The sequence below is a fragment of the Ipomoea triloba genome, chromosome 2 (genome assembly GCF_003576645.1).
Source record: "Ipomoea triloba cultivar NCNSP0323 chromosome 2, ASM357664v1".
Taxonomy (NCBI): Eukaryota; Viridiplantae; Streptophyta; class Magnoliopsida; order Solanales; family Convolvulaceae; genus Ipomoea; species Ipomoea triloba.
Window position 1 is genome coordinate 8,317,592 of NC_044917.1, and position 14,768 is coordinate 8,332,359.

At 33.6% G+C, this 14,768-nt stretch overlaps 2 protein-coding genes and 1 non-coding gene across 3 annotated transcripts; 1 reads left to right on the forward strand and 2 right to left on the reverse strand.

The window, feature by feature from the left end:
• Nucleotides 1-2,801: 2,801 nt before the first annotated feature.
• On the forward strand, nt 2,802-3,685 carry LOC116011261 (germin-like protein subfamily T member 2). The gene has a single exon (XM_031250812.1). The coding sequence runs from the start codon at nt 2,844-2,846 to the stop codon at nt 3,534-3,536; it is 693 nt and encodes a 230-aa protein (XP_031106672.1). The 5' UTR covers nt 2,802-2,843; the 3' UTR covers nt 3,537-3,685.
• Nucleotides 3,686-6,148: 2,463 nt separating this feature from the next.
• Nucleotides 6,149-6,230, reverse strand: TRNAS-GCU. Its single transcript has one exon. It is a non-coding gene; the product is annotated as a tRNA-Ser (tRNA).
• A 1,355-nt stretch (nt 6,231-7,585) lies between these two features.
• On the reverse strand, nt 7,586-12,276 carry LOC116009953. Its single transcript, XM_031249173.1, has 4 exons — nt 11,742-12,276; nt 8,735-8,848; nt 8,351-8,626; nt 7,586-8,126 (listed from the first exon to the last, which is right to left on the reverse strand). The coding sequence occupies exons 1-4, from the start codon at nt 12,189-12,191 to the stop codon at nt 7,926-7,928; spliced, it is 1,041 nt and encodes a 346-aa protein (XP_031105033.1). The 5' UTR covers nt 12,192-12,276; the 3' UTR covers nt 7,586-7,925.
• Between the last annotated feature and the right edge of the window lie 2,492 nt (nt 12,277-14,768).

The following is a 14,768-nucleotide window of genomic DNA, read 5'->3' on the forward strand; positions in this document are numbered from 1 at the left end:
TAAAAAAAAAAAAAAAAAAAAGAAAAAAAAAAAAAAAAGAGGAAGCTGCAATGAGATTACCAAAGAGTCCGCTAGAATTTTTATTTTATTTAAATTTTATAGAAATAATAACAACAATTTAAACAGGATTGCACACCTACTATCACAGCCTAGCTACAATAATATACTAACGCAAATTATACTTTGGATAGTTTGTATTGTTGTCTCCGGTCCAAATTTCAAAACAACGTTTGGATTATGTGGCTGAAATTAACATATTATGTGCATTCAGTCAATGATTATGTACCTGTATTTTGTAAATAAACTGATGGTGTATTAATTATAATAGACACATAATTTATTAAAATGTAGTTGAATTAATTAGAATGATGCCAAAGACCTTGTGGTCAAGCGGCACCCGGTGTACATTCCTATGTGGAAGGGAGTGGGTTTGAGCCTCAGGGTAGAAAAATGATGTCGTTAGAAGTTTTTTCCATTAATAATGGTAGACGACAAATTTCGTTATGATCCATGTGATCAATTAATATTGTGGATTGACAAATTTCACTATGAACCATGATCCTTGTAGCAACATGGACTGGGCAGAAAAATGATGTCGTTAGAAGTTTTTTCCATTAATAATGGTAGACGACAAATTTCGTTATGGTCCATGTAGCATCCTCTCTCATTATTCAATTTCATTTTATACACACTGTAATTAATTTCATTACAACACCACATAAGGTATCATTCTAATTAAAATACATTTTCATTTGACAATATACTATATGTTCAATATATAAGACTTATTATTCAGTTTTATTTTATATACAATGTAGTTTCATTACAATACCACTAAAATATCATTATTATTCAACTATAGTTTCATTTGATAATATATACTCAATATGTGGGATCTGTTATTCAGTTTCATTTTATACACACTGTAATTTCATTGCAGTACCACTAAAGTATCATTCTAATTCAACTACAGTTTCATTCGACAATATAAAATCAATATGTGCGACTTGCTGTTCAGTTTCATTTTATACACAATGTAATTTCATTACAACACCACTAGAGTATCATTCTCATTCAAATACAGTTTCATTTAATAATATACAAGAGACCTGCAATTCATTTTCATTTTTAAGTAATCATTCTAATTCAATGACAGTTTCATTCGGTAATATGCACGCAACATGTGAAACTTGTTACTTAATTTTATTAAAGCATCATTACAGTATTATTCTAATTTAACTACGGTTTCATTTTATAATTTAATCCATCGCTGCCGTATGGCTAAAAAAACGTGTGCTGTTAGTGATCGACCAGATGTTCTTTATATGTGCATGCATGCGCCTTATCTAGCTTGTTGCATTGTATTCAAATAAAGTATGTACATGCTTCCAGATGATTTATGTAAAACAGAAAAAGAAAGATAATTTTTTTAAAATAAAAAATAAAAAATAAAAAATCGCATGCATGTTTGTAGGAAGCTAGGATAGGGATGTATGGCTTAATTGACAAGGTATTCAGGGCCGGATTTTAGGGCGTGCAAGGCGTGCGATCGCACAGGGCCCCAAAATTTTGGGGGCCTCTAGTTCAGCGCTGGCCTAATAGTTAGTATATGTATTTGTGATTATATTGGCTTAAAATTAGTTTTTTACATTTTTCTCTTTGCAATTTTTCTTCAATTCGCAGTTTATTTATACTTTGATAGGGCCTCACTTAGTTATTAGAACAGGGCCCCGCAAATCAAAAAATCGACCATGAGGGTATTAAAGAGAAATGATCTAACATCTATTATCTGTGCTTTCTTTTCTAAATAATGCTGGTGGTGCTGACTAATTATATATAAATAATGGACTAATAATCTCATGAAGGCCAGTTCTTATATTAGGAACTAATCTCCACGCTGCAAGAGTTGGTACCAGTCTATGAAATAAATGTCCCCTTAATTGTTTCACTTGACTTGACTTGGTCTATATATTCTCCCAGATAACCAATTCATTAAGTTACTGAATTGACAATTGCCACTGTTTTTTTCATTTATTATTATTTTTAATTTGAAAATATGATAAATAAATAGAAAGGTCTTGATCTTCTGAAAAGTTCATCTGGAATTTCATTGACAACCTTGGCAGCCTCCAATGGCAGATGATGTCTGTAATCCAAGGTCAAATTAAAAGCCAACTAACTTCACCCAATTTTCATACTTCCATTATTTATCTTTCCCACTAATGACTTCTTCTCCAAATGACAAAACATTTATCTATTGAGCATATACCAATTTTGGTCACATAAATATTAACAAATTGACAATTTTAGTCCACATGTTTAATTATATCAATGTTTATTCTCGATTATTGTTTTCATATCAAAATTGATCATTCTGGTCACCCATTTGAATAAGCTGGAATGTGTAATTTGTAAGGATATCTTTGTCCATTTGTACATTAATGGAATTGACATACTATACATGAATAGACAAAAATATCCTTACAAATTACAAAATCTGGAATGGTGGAATGTGTAATTTGTAAAGGTGTCTTTGTCCATTTGTATATTAATGGAATTAACATATTATACATTGAACAAAAATACCCTTACAAATTACACAATAATGTGACATGTGTTCGCCGAAGGAATGACCGACTTGATCAATTTTGACAAAAAAAAAAAAAATAATTGTGGAGGAAAATTATCATTAATTAAACGTGTGAACTAAAAATGTCATTTTGCCGTGGAAATTGGTATTTGCCTTTTCTCTATATATACATCATTGTGATTATGGGTTAGTATACCTACTCTAAGTTCTCCTCATTCCTGTATTGTTATCCCAGGACATACAGGACACAAAAATGGCGGCATCCCTAATGAATCACTTAGGGTTTCGTGTGTTATGCTTCACAGTTTTGTTCATCATGCTACCATTAATGTCCCACTGCGCAGATCCCGATCCACTGCAGGACTTCTGCGTCGCAATTCTGAATAACGGCTCCTCCTCTATCCCGGGCATCAATGGCTTCCCCTGCAAACCAGCGTCCGAGGTCACCTCAGAGGATTTCTTCTTCGACGGGTTCACCAAAGAGGGAGACACGACGAATAACGTATTCGGATCAGCTCTGAGTCCGGGGAACGTGCTCACGTTCCCGGGGCTGAACACGCAGGGGATAGCGATGAACCGGGTGGATATTGCCCCGGGCGGGATGAACCCGCCGCACTCGCACCCGCGGGCGAGCGAAGCGGGCGTGGTGATTCAGGGGAAGGTGCTGGTGGGGTTCGTGACGGCGGCGGGGAACGTTTTCTACTCCAAAGTGTTGAGGAAAGGGGAGATGTTTGTGATCCCCAGAGGATTGGTGCATTTCCAGATGAATGTGGGGAAGAATAAGGCGCTGCTTTTCACGGCGTTCAATAGCCAACTCCCCGGCGCCGTTGTCCTGCCGTTAACCCTGTTCGGTTCCAAGCCTCCCATTCCTGATGAGGTCTTGACTAAGGCTTTCCAAGTAGATGCCGAGGTTGTTCGTGGCATTAAGGCTAAGTTTGGTGCTTGAATTGATTGAATTGTGGTCTTCCATTCCCACACTTTGTTTGTTTGTTTGTTTTTTTAGTATTCAAAAAAAAAAAAAAAGTAAATAACTGAAATTACACAAATAATTCAACTGTACTCATTCAATAAGTACCTATTTGGTTTTCCTATGATAATAAATATGTTATTTATTCATTACAAGATGATGTTTAATTTTATTTGTGAGATAATTATATTTGTGTTTTATAATATATATCGATCTATATATAGATGATTTTTCTTTTTATTTTTCGAATCAGGCATGTCACGAAATTAAGTATGCAAGGTCATTGGCGGATCCACAGTGTGGGGCAACGGGCAGTTGCCCCCACTCTCATTTATTTATATATATTGTATGGATAGGTCCTTTGTATATACATAAATTTAATTAAATGATGAGTTAGCTTAGATGGTAAGACATATAGTTTCTCTCTAAATGTTAAGGATTTGAATCCTATAGTATGAAATTTTGTTTTTAGATTATAATTGTTATTAATGAGATTAATTTCTGATTCTAATTGAATTTTTATTTGTAACACTGTGTTTTTTTTTCTTGTTTCTTAATGCTAATAGTGATATGGGTGATTTATAATGTGTTTGGATTAATTATTTTATCTATTTAATTATATTTCATATTTTATTTTATCTTATTTTGATGTATTTTAAATTTTCAACTCTATTATTGAACAATATTAATGGCTTGGCTCTAAGTATTTTATTTTTATTTTTTTTTTAATATCTCATTAGTTTTTAATCTTTCATCCCGCTAAAAATGATTTTTGAATCCGTCCCTATGCGAGGTGAATAAGGAATAAACACAAGATATGTGTGTGTGTGTCTGTATGGAATGGTAGTGACCAGTGAATGAACGTCTACATACGCATGGCTTGCACACCTTGCCGACGTAAACTGCCCATGTAGCCCAATTCTTATACCATGAATCAGGGTTCACAATAGTGTATGTGTATGTTTCTTATGTTATGAGTTTAATTTTAGTGTCTTGTGTTATGAAATTATGTACCTTAAGAGTATGAATTATGTACTTAAAACATATTAGTAATTCTATCTTATGTTATGAATTTATGTGTTTTGTATTGGGAAATTATGTGCTTATGAACATAAATTATGTACCTAAATCATATTTAGAAAAAAAAAAGAGTAAATTATGTACCTACGAGGACCCCTTGAGTGTCCACCCCCTCCAAGTCGTAGAACCCTAGCTGGGCCACCACTAGCTTTGACTACTTGGTCTTCTATATCAAACTTGAACAAGATATTCCCTATCCTCCGAATACCACGGAATCCCACCTTACACTTGCTAGAACCCTTGTGGGCCAAACATATATAGAGGTTCTAGTGCCTCCCTTTGGATGGTAAATATTATAAGAACCCCCAAGATTTGATTCTTTGGTATTCACGTTCTCTCTTTATGTGTGGGCTTTCGTTTTCCAATTCACCGCTTCGTAGTCTTAAACCACTACGAAATTAGTCCGGGACAATTGATCGTTAATTCCCACTACATGCTTTTTGCCTTCCTCCTCTAGTATCAAGAATTTGGGGTATAGTCATACCTTCTTTTCTTTCAATATCTCTTCCAACTCACGACTTCCTCAGCCCCAAAAACAAGGAGTATGTGTAACACCCCAAAAATTTTCAAAATTTATTATTATTATTATTATTATTATTATTATTATTATTATTATTATTATTATTATTATATATGATACAAAATTATTGGAATTTATATTGATGTAACACAAAATTAGTTGAGATAGATAATATTTTATAATAATTACAATTTCCTTAATTGAAAAATCATCTCAAAACTTCATGATTAACTATGATCTTCAACAATTACAACTATACATATAACATATTGAAAGTTCCCTCTACATATTGAAAGTTCCTTTAGCAATTACAACTCTTGTAGTTGCAACATTTATACATTAAAGCAAACCCACTTGTTATCAGAATCATTTTAGAGTAATATAAGTTCTATAACCATTTAAAAGAAGCAAAAGTCTTACTGTTTGTTTGTTTTTTGTTTTTTTTTTTTTTTAAATCTTTCACTCCAATTTCAAAATCTCAGAGAGGATCAAACTCTATAAGAAAAGAAGGATATGTTACTGCTTCAAGTAGGTGTTTATAACTTTTTACTCATCTAACCTCAACCTATATGCGAAAAATTTACAATATTTGTTGATTAGTGGAACATTCTCAAATTGATAGTCCCAAAGGGGGTTCGTCAAAACTGGAATACTCCATTTGATAAAATTGAGTTGAAGGCCAGAGTAGGATCACCATTTTTGTTCTAAAGTGGGAGAGACTAAAGCAAGGGATAACTATAAAACAAAGAAAAGAAAAGAAAATTTGAGAATGATTCAGTAGAATGGAAGTCAAGCTTAGATTTAATTTAAAGCTAAAGCACTCTGTAATTTCAGAAATAAAAAGAAACAATGCATCTCTGGTAAGCAAAAAACTCAATAACTGATGTAAATATATTATCTCGTTTTATGGCTTTAAAAAAAAAAACAAAAACAAAAACGTAGAGATAATACTCCATTTCGCACTGAATAAAATTAAATGTGAAAACTCTATCGTCGCCTGAGAGATTCGAACTCTCGCGGGGAAACCCCATGTACTTAGCAGGCACACGCCTTAACCACTCGGCCAAAGCGACTTGTTTGGTTGCTGAATGTAGTTTATGTATAGATTGAGATATTGGTCCGTTTTAGGATGAACATCAGAACAATCTTCTGGGACAAACATTAAACTTTAGTAGCGGTTGGATATTGGATAATACGGTGAGAATAACCCTTTTCTTTTGAATCAAATTTCAAAGAGATAAGGTCAAATAAACTCTCAAACTATATATCAAAGTGTAATTAAACCCTTGAACTAAAAAAATCTTCAATTAGACCCTTAAACTTGTCAAATTTGTGCAATTAACCTATTTGACCTATAATAGCAAGTTACTCTCAAGTCATTTGCCACATAGAATGCTACCACATAAATTAATATCTTTTAAAATTATGTTTTTATAAAAATTAAAATAATAATATTCATTTAAAAAATTAAAAATTAAAACCATGGCAGCTTGGCTGCTATGGCTTCTTGTCCATGGCAGAATAATATTTTTTTGAAAAGTTATATTTTTATTAAAAATATAAATTTTTTTTAATAATTTCTTAGGTAACTAAAAAAAACCATGGCAGCCAAAGTTGATTTTTTTTAATTTTTTTCTTTAATTTCTTAGGTAACTTATTTTAAATTATACATAATTTAAAATAAGTTACTATTTGCATAATTTTTTATTTAATTTCTTAGGTAACTTAAAAATTAAATAAATCAACTTTGCATATTTAAAAAGTATAAAAATTATATTTTTATAAAAATTAAATAAATCAACTTTGCATAATTTAAAATTATAGTTGATAGGTTACCTTTTGTTAACTTGTAAAATAAGTTAATTGTATAATTTTAACAAGTTTAAGGGTTTAATTGGAAGATTTTTTAGTTCGAGGGCCTAATTGAACTTTGGTATATAGTTAGAGGGTCCCAATTTCAAATGACCTGAGCATGATATATGTGATGACTACTGCGATGTATTTGAAAGTTGTTGAACAATCATAGAGCAACTTCATTACCAAGGACCTTTTGGTCCAGTGGTATCAAACCCTTCCCTTTATACGGGAGGTGGTGGGTTCGAGCCTCAGTGGAGTCAATACTGACTCTTCCACTTTCTTTTGCAATGGACGCCACAAAAATGTGTTATTCAATGTAATAAAAATTGCCCAAAAACCACCCTCCCCATTTGTTAAAAAAAAACCCAACTCAAATTCTTTCTTCTGCAAATCCAGATGCTCTAAGATAAATTTAATCTTAAAGTACCTTTACCTAAGCCTTACTATTCTATCATTGCAATTCACCACTATTTTCTTTGTATTCCTATAATTCCAATTCACTTTCAAAATACATCATCATTATTCCTATTCCTATAATAATAATAATAAAACTTCCTCCAAGAAAATAATGGAACCAAATCAATCATTTAATGAACGAAATAATAAGGCTATGAAATTGAAGCCACATACAGATACAAAGCAAACTCACTGCTACCACTTACAACATATGACTAATAGTCAGATATAATGATTTCGCATTTCCTTCTATATTGATTTAAAACTATTTTATGCTACAGCTTACTTACAACAAGTCTGCCCCGTTGGGATCAGCTAATTCAGTTTACAGCTTAGTTACAACATGTCTGGCGCATTGGGAAATTCAGGTTACAGCTTAGTTACAACATGGCTGGTGCATTGGGATCTTAAAGCACTCGGCCAAGTGAAATAGATACCTTCAAAACAAGCAGCTCCTAATTCCACGGACTGGGGAGCTGGGCATCTCTAAATGCTGGTGTACCGCCTGATGCAGCTGGAGAGGGAGTGGAGGCAACATAATTTGTCCCTGATGTGGAAACTGCGGGTGGATTTGAAGGGAGTCCTTGTTGCACAGTGCATGCAAAACGTGATGGGCTACCTGTTACCCCCATAGTAGTTCGTGAAGAGAACGGGACCTGTTCCAAAAGACCGACCACAGTAATTAACTAACAGTTTGAGCTCACATTAAGAAAAGAAAAATGTTTTGCACTTCAACAGTTCAACCATGAACATTTTGAAATAATCCTCACAGATTGCAATGACCAATTAATCCCCACCCCCCCCCCCCCCTCTTATTTCATGCTTAGTGCTTGAAGACAAGAAAAGTGAACAGTTACTCCTCTTTTAAAAGTGGACTTACTGTATTATGCACAGGCTTCCTATGTTGAGAGTCTGGAGATGGTGATGTGCTGTTCATACGAAGCAAGTTGCGGGAATGCACATTCAGGTTGGAAACATCATCACCTTCGCCTCCTTCAACTTCAGTGCTGAGTCCATCTGACCCAATTCTAGGTGTGTTAAGTCTAGTCATTGATCCAGTGTCATTTGTAATATCAACTTGAAGAGGGATTGGTGGCCGACCAATCACCCCTTGCATGCTATTCCTGCCCTTCAGTTCCTCTTCAGCACTAAGGATCTGTAAATCAACAAACAAATGCATCATATTGCCATTAGGAATTCATAAAAAGTGTGCAAGGCAATTTAGCACTAGCACTGAGGAAAGCAGTGGAGAACATAAAAATACCTGCTTCAGCAACTGCACCAAATTGTGTTTCTTTGCATTTAGAACTTCCAATTTCTCCTCAACTTCCTTTTTCCGTTTTTCTTTCTCACTCGGCGCATCCTCTTTGTTGCTTGTCTGCCAAAAGAGTAATGGAAAGCTTATGAAAAAGAAAAGTGAAATTCAAAAAGTCGATAATTAATGTAACTAAGGCCATCTTAATCCCGCAATTTCTCTCACTTTCAAAAGCAGACCATATTGCCATCTTAGCATGATTGCAGTTCATGACTATTTTCTCTACACCCCTACAATTCCAATTCACTCTCATAATATAATGGTAATATTATAATAATTATTATTATATTTATTATTAGAATAGAAAAAGTACAAAATATTTGAAAAATTAAAAAATAAAAATAAAAAGCTACCAAGAATTGTATTTGAAAGCCTTTCAACATTTGAAACCTTGCAAACACTATTTGAATTAAAAAAAATTAAGTTTAAAAAAAAAAATCTGGAGTGGCACAGCTTCATTGCAGGGTTGAAGGAAGCCTAAGAAAGCAAATTCATGGCAGCAGTTACTACTTACTGGACAGAGTATAAATTAAAAAAAAAAAAAAAAAAATATATATATATATATATATATATACTTTTAAAATAAAGGTCAGCCCTCAAAGGTCAATCAGGCAGTCAAAAATTCATTTAAATTCATCCCTAGGGGGAACAAATTGCGAGAAAAACAAACAAACAAAAAAAAACAAAAACAAAAACAAAAAAACCCAAAAAAATCAAAACAAAACAAAACTCATATTACAATATTTCACGACAAGCTCATTCTTATTTGAGCCCAAAATGCCAATGGTAAATGGATCTTGGTACAAAATCTTTCTTGATTGACAATGAATTTCCAAATAAAAATTTAACCTTTGAATAAACAATCCCCTTCTCTCTAGATACATAAGCTCCTTTTGAATTTTGATTAATGAAGATAACATACATGACTGGAATTGACAAGAGATCAAGGAACACAAAGCCAAACCTAAAGAAAACCAGGACAAGAAACTTCAAATTTAAAGTTGACACCTTACCATGTAAAAGATTTTCATTTCTCTTCAAGAAAAAATGTTTCGATCCCTATTATTTAATTTTGCAATTCTTATTCACTGAAAACTTATAGAAACAGAGCTACCAAAACGTCTAGTAAATAAAGAAAAGCATGGTGAATTTTTTCTTGTCATGTAAATGGTTATCTTGCTGCATGTGGAACAAAATATTTCTATCAACCACGAGATTTCATTTTATTTGTAAATAAAAAAATATATAAATATAAATATAAATAAAAAGTTGGGGGATAAGGGAGACTTTAACTACAGCTTTTTGGAGAGATAAGAGGATGCAATTATGCAAAAAGGAAAACAAACTTGTTCTTTGTGAAGCTTTATGGTTGTCGTTTTCCTTGCAAAGCACAATCCAAGAAACTAACCAGCTTCACAATTGAATACACGTTTCTGCACAGTAGGGAGCTATTTTAACCTTTTTTTATTCCTTTGTTGAGAGAAAAAAAGATGTTATGAGGGAAATGAGTAGATTCTTATGAAGCTTGATGATTATGTTATTCTTTGTAAGATCATGGATTCATGGTATTTGCATCAATGGAAAAGGAAAGTTTAACTGAAGATATCGATCCAAAATAGAGGATCTGTTACTGTTTCTGCAAGCCTATGAAATCAGCATCTTAGTCTTAAGAATTCTATTGCCACATTTTGCTAGAGTGTACTTTGTTCATGCATATTAAACATTTGGGAAAATTGCAATTTAGTCCCCAAATTATAGAGGAATAGCAGACTCCATCCGTGTTATAAGTGTCACAACTTTTAGTTCCCGTGTTGTTAGTTAAGTGGCACTTTCAGTTCCTCAGTTAATGGGTTGTCAAAATTTACCCTTACTCTTTATAAACTTTGATTAGGGCTACTAAAAAAGAAGGTGCACTCTCTTATCTTCACAGTAGTTTCTAACTAATGTTCACTAAACTTGTCTGTGAAGCACAATACTGAATTATATTACATGAAGCATATCGAAGTCTGACAACTTATCTGAAATAACAATTGTTGGACACCTTCCCTATTTGATTCTTTTGAATTTTTTTTTTTTCTTTTAGTAGAAAAATATGGACACATCTTCTAAATAGTGCAAAGCACCAGGACTCCAAATAAATTTTATTACTTCATTCATTGTCATTAAGTTTGACAAGTAATTAAAGGATGCCAAACAATATATATACTTGATGGAACCAGACTCTTCTCTCTCTTTTAAGCTTGCAGTCACACAAGTTGTTGAATTTCTTGTCACAACCATTATATTTCCTAAGATCACTCATCATAAACATAATATATAAAACGTCAATAGTACAGGATGGACATTTCATAATAGGATAATGGGATGCACAATGAAGAGAGAAGTAAAGAACAAAGAAGGTAAAGTCATTCGGCAATTCTCTCTAGTCAAGCAAGCTAGAGGTAATTAAAGTAGAGATTACAAAATACTAGCCATTACCTCATTCCAACACATCTTGTCCCTGACTCACTGTGAGGTGAGGAGGCATAGCTGGACATAAATTTAATAGTTTTTGGGTCTCCATTCTTAAATTTGGAAATTTGGGTGAGAACTAAAACCGCACTTCTAGTGTTTTTTTTTCCCTTGAACAAGGCAGTATCCCTAGACATCATGTCAGCATCCATTCATTTCTTAGAGGAGCCATTTTGAAATCAAAATTATGTATCATCCTACTCCATTAACAAAAAAAGGTCTAAGTGTACTAGATTAATCTCAGTCACATCATTATACTTATTTAGAACAACAATTCATAACTCCTAGAAAACAATGCACTTAAAATCATATATACCCTTTCACCCACATTACTAAACACAACGATATTTATTCACAAGCACAATAGCTTCACAAGTAGAACATTGATCATTATGAAAATTAAACATAGAAACAAAAATAAAACAATTGAAGAAAGGAATCATACTTCGCCACTGGGATTTACCGGAGTCTCTGATTTCTCCACCTTTAAAACATCAAGCTTTGTTTCAAGAACCACATCAGATCCCTCAACCAATTTCTCCGGAACTTCCACACCATCAGCTGCTTTGGCTACCGTCGCTTTGTCACCTTCAACCTCAACCTCCTCCTCCTTTACCTTCTCATCCTTCGGAGGCTCCACTGGAAGAGGAACAATCTGAGGCTCGACTTTGGAAAAGGGGTTATCCGCGGCGATAGGGTTAGGGTTGGAGGTGGCAGGAACAGCAGTGGTGGCGACTTCAGAGGTGGATTGGAGGCGAGAGAGAGCTTTGGCCCGGCGGCGGAGGAGGAGGCGGAAGTCCTTGAGGGAGATCTTCGGGGTGGGAATGAGCCATCGACGGGGAACGTCAGTGGCGACTTTGTGCAGGTTACCTTTGTATAAGGAAATTGCAACCATTTGATTCTCTCTACCCTCTGTGGGTTTCTGAATTTGCTCAATATCTGTGACTGAGGAATTAATCCATAGCTTCCGGTTAAATCAAACCCATATCACTCTGTCTCCTAATATTATAACTAGATAACTAAGTTTTATGTGTGTCCGTATATCTAATGTTCAATGTTTATATTTAAATATAAATATTTTAAATTATATCAATATAAAATTATATTGAAGAAGTTCATACATATTGATGTAGTAAATATGTCAAGCTATATATAGAGATGTGTATGTATACAGACTTAGCTCATTAGCTTGTAACATGGCGTTTGGTTGGGAGGAGGAAATTAGTGTGGAAAAGAATTGTAATTCGGTGGAATTGCAATTCAATCAATAATGTAGGAATTAAAATTACAGTGTTTGGTATGCAGGAGTACAGGGAATTGAAAGGTAATAATTGACAAAATGACTAAAATGTCTTTATGTTGTAGTAGATATTGTAGTAGTAGTAATAATAATAATATTAATAATAAGAGCAAATTGTCATTTTGATCCACTGACTATAAGGGTATTTTTAATTGCAGTCCACGACTTTCAATACTGTTACTTGCATACCATCACTATTCAATTTCTATCAATTTTGGTCACTTCGGCCAAATTACCAGCCAAATGTCGCCGAAAAATTCTAAACCCTAAAATAATAAGGGTATTTTAGTCATTTCATGTCTGTTTTCTTCTTCTCCGATGAATCTCTTCTTCTCCGGCGGACCATTTGCTGCTTCTTGCCTCCTGGAAAAGTGCGATGCCAAACGAGGGCTGGTCACGATGGAGCTCCTCTACCGGATTCTGTCCGGATGCGCGGCGTTTGTCGTCCACGTGCTCACCGTCCCGCGCACCATTTTCCCGTCGCTGCTAGAAGGAGAAGAAGACTGAAGAAGGAATCCAGCCCGCCACTGCCATGGTTTTGCTGCATTGCGCCGCCGCCGGAAGTTCGATGCTCACGCTGGACGGGGAAGGGAAGAATTGACGTATAGCACTGCTGGTTCTTCGCTCCATCGATGCTCACAGTCGCTGTCGGGAATAAACAGAGATGAGGAAGGATGTTGATTGCCGGAGAGGAGGCCACTGTTGTTCGTCGTTGGAAGAGCGTCAAGGTCGCCATTGTTCTGCCGGAGAGGAACCAGAGCTGCCGCCGGTCGAAGCTGCTCGGAGAGAACCAGAGCTGTCGCCGGAAAAGTGCAAGAACGCCGGAGATGAAGAGCATGCATGTGAAATTACTAAAATACCCCTCATTATTTTAGGGTTTAGGATTTTCCGGCGAATTTGGCCGGAGTGGCCAAAATTGATAAAAAGTGAATAGTCATGGTATGCAATTAACAGTTTTAAAAGTCGTGGACTGTAATTAAAAATACCCCTATAGTCAGTGGACAAAAATGGCAATTTGTTATAATAATAATAATAATAATAATATTATTATTATTATTATTTCAAATTTAAAAAAAAAACAAAGGGTATGAGAGGAGGGGCAAAATTGTCTTTACACCAACAAATTGCCCCTCCTCTCCACCGAATTGCAATTCATGGGGGGTATAAGTAAATCATATCATTGTTATGCATTAGGATTAGTACATTTTTATAACCTATATATATATATAAACAAAATCCTCCAAAACGAAATCCTATTTTCCGCCCAAAATATTGTACATTAAAACAATTAAAACAATAAAAATAATATTAAAAATACAATAATATTAAAACACGAAATCTTATAACATCAAAACATTGTTATGCATTAGGATTAAACCATTTACTTTAAAAATATTTTTCAAATCAATTTTTTTATATTATATAAGTAAATCATATCCATTCACTAATATTTTGGATACCATATATATAGGAGTAAATGGTGTCAATTCAAATTACCCAATAAGTATGTATCATATGAAATTTGTAAAGTTAATTTTCCAAAAAATTCTATATTACAAAATTTCAATAATTAAAACTAATAAATAAGAGTTAATTCCAATAAAATTAACTCATCTTTGGTAAGAATTTCATATTTAGTCTCATAATATTGTTTTTGTCATTTAATACTACAAAACACCTTTGATATTTTTCATGACTTTTCTGATGGAATCATATTTTATAGATCAACTATGAATCTTCTTTCTTTTCTTCTTAGGAGTTGTATCAGCAGATATCACCTGTAAATTTTCTTTCTTTTTTTTTTACCCACAAACCATCTCCAAGTTATCTAAATTTACAAACTTATAGTCAATAAAGTTGACCCTAACGAAAACAAAAAAAATATGGTAAAGATGCCATATTATTCATATTAATAAATTAATTAATATGATTCACATAATTGATCTATAGGGAGTTTTTATAGTTCAAACAAGATAATAATAATAATAAAACGCATCAAGAAATTATATATATCTAAAAGCATAATAAGTTTCAATGATGGTTATATCCCTGATTTTTTGTCCGTATTTAAGTGCTAATTGTCTTATTAATGTTGTACATCATATTTTTTTTTTTTTGTCAAAAATGCCAAACATATCTGTTACTGTTAAATGTACTTAACTGCCATCAAAT

Coding starts and splice junctions, on each gene's coding strand:
- LOC116011261 (XM_031250812.1), top strand. CDS start 2,844: ATGGCGGCATCCCTAATGAATCACTTAGGGTTTCGTGTGTTATGCTTC.
- LOC116009953 (XM_031249173.1), bottom strand. CDS start 12,191: ATGGTTGCAATTTCCTTATACAAAGGTAACCTGCACAAAGTCGCCACT. Junction 8,627..8,734: donor TGGTGCAGTTGCTGAAGCAG/GTATTTTTATGT, acceptor GTTGATTTACAG/ATCCTTAGTGCTGAAGAGGA. Junction 8,127..8,350: donor GGAAGCCTGTGCATAATACA/GTAAGTCCACTT, acceptor CTTTTGGAACAG/GTCCCGTTCTCTTCACGAAC.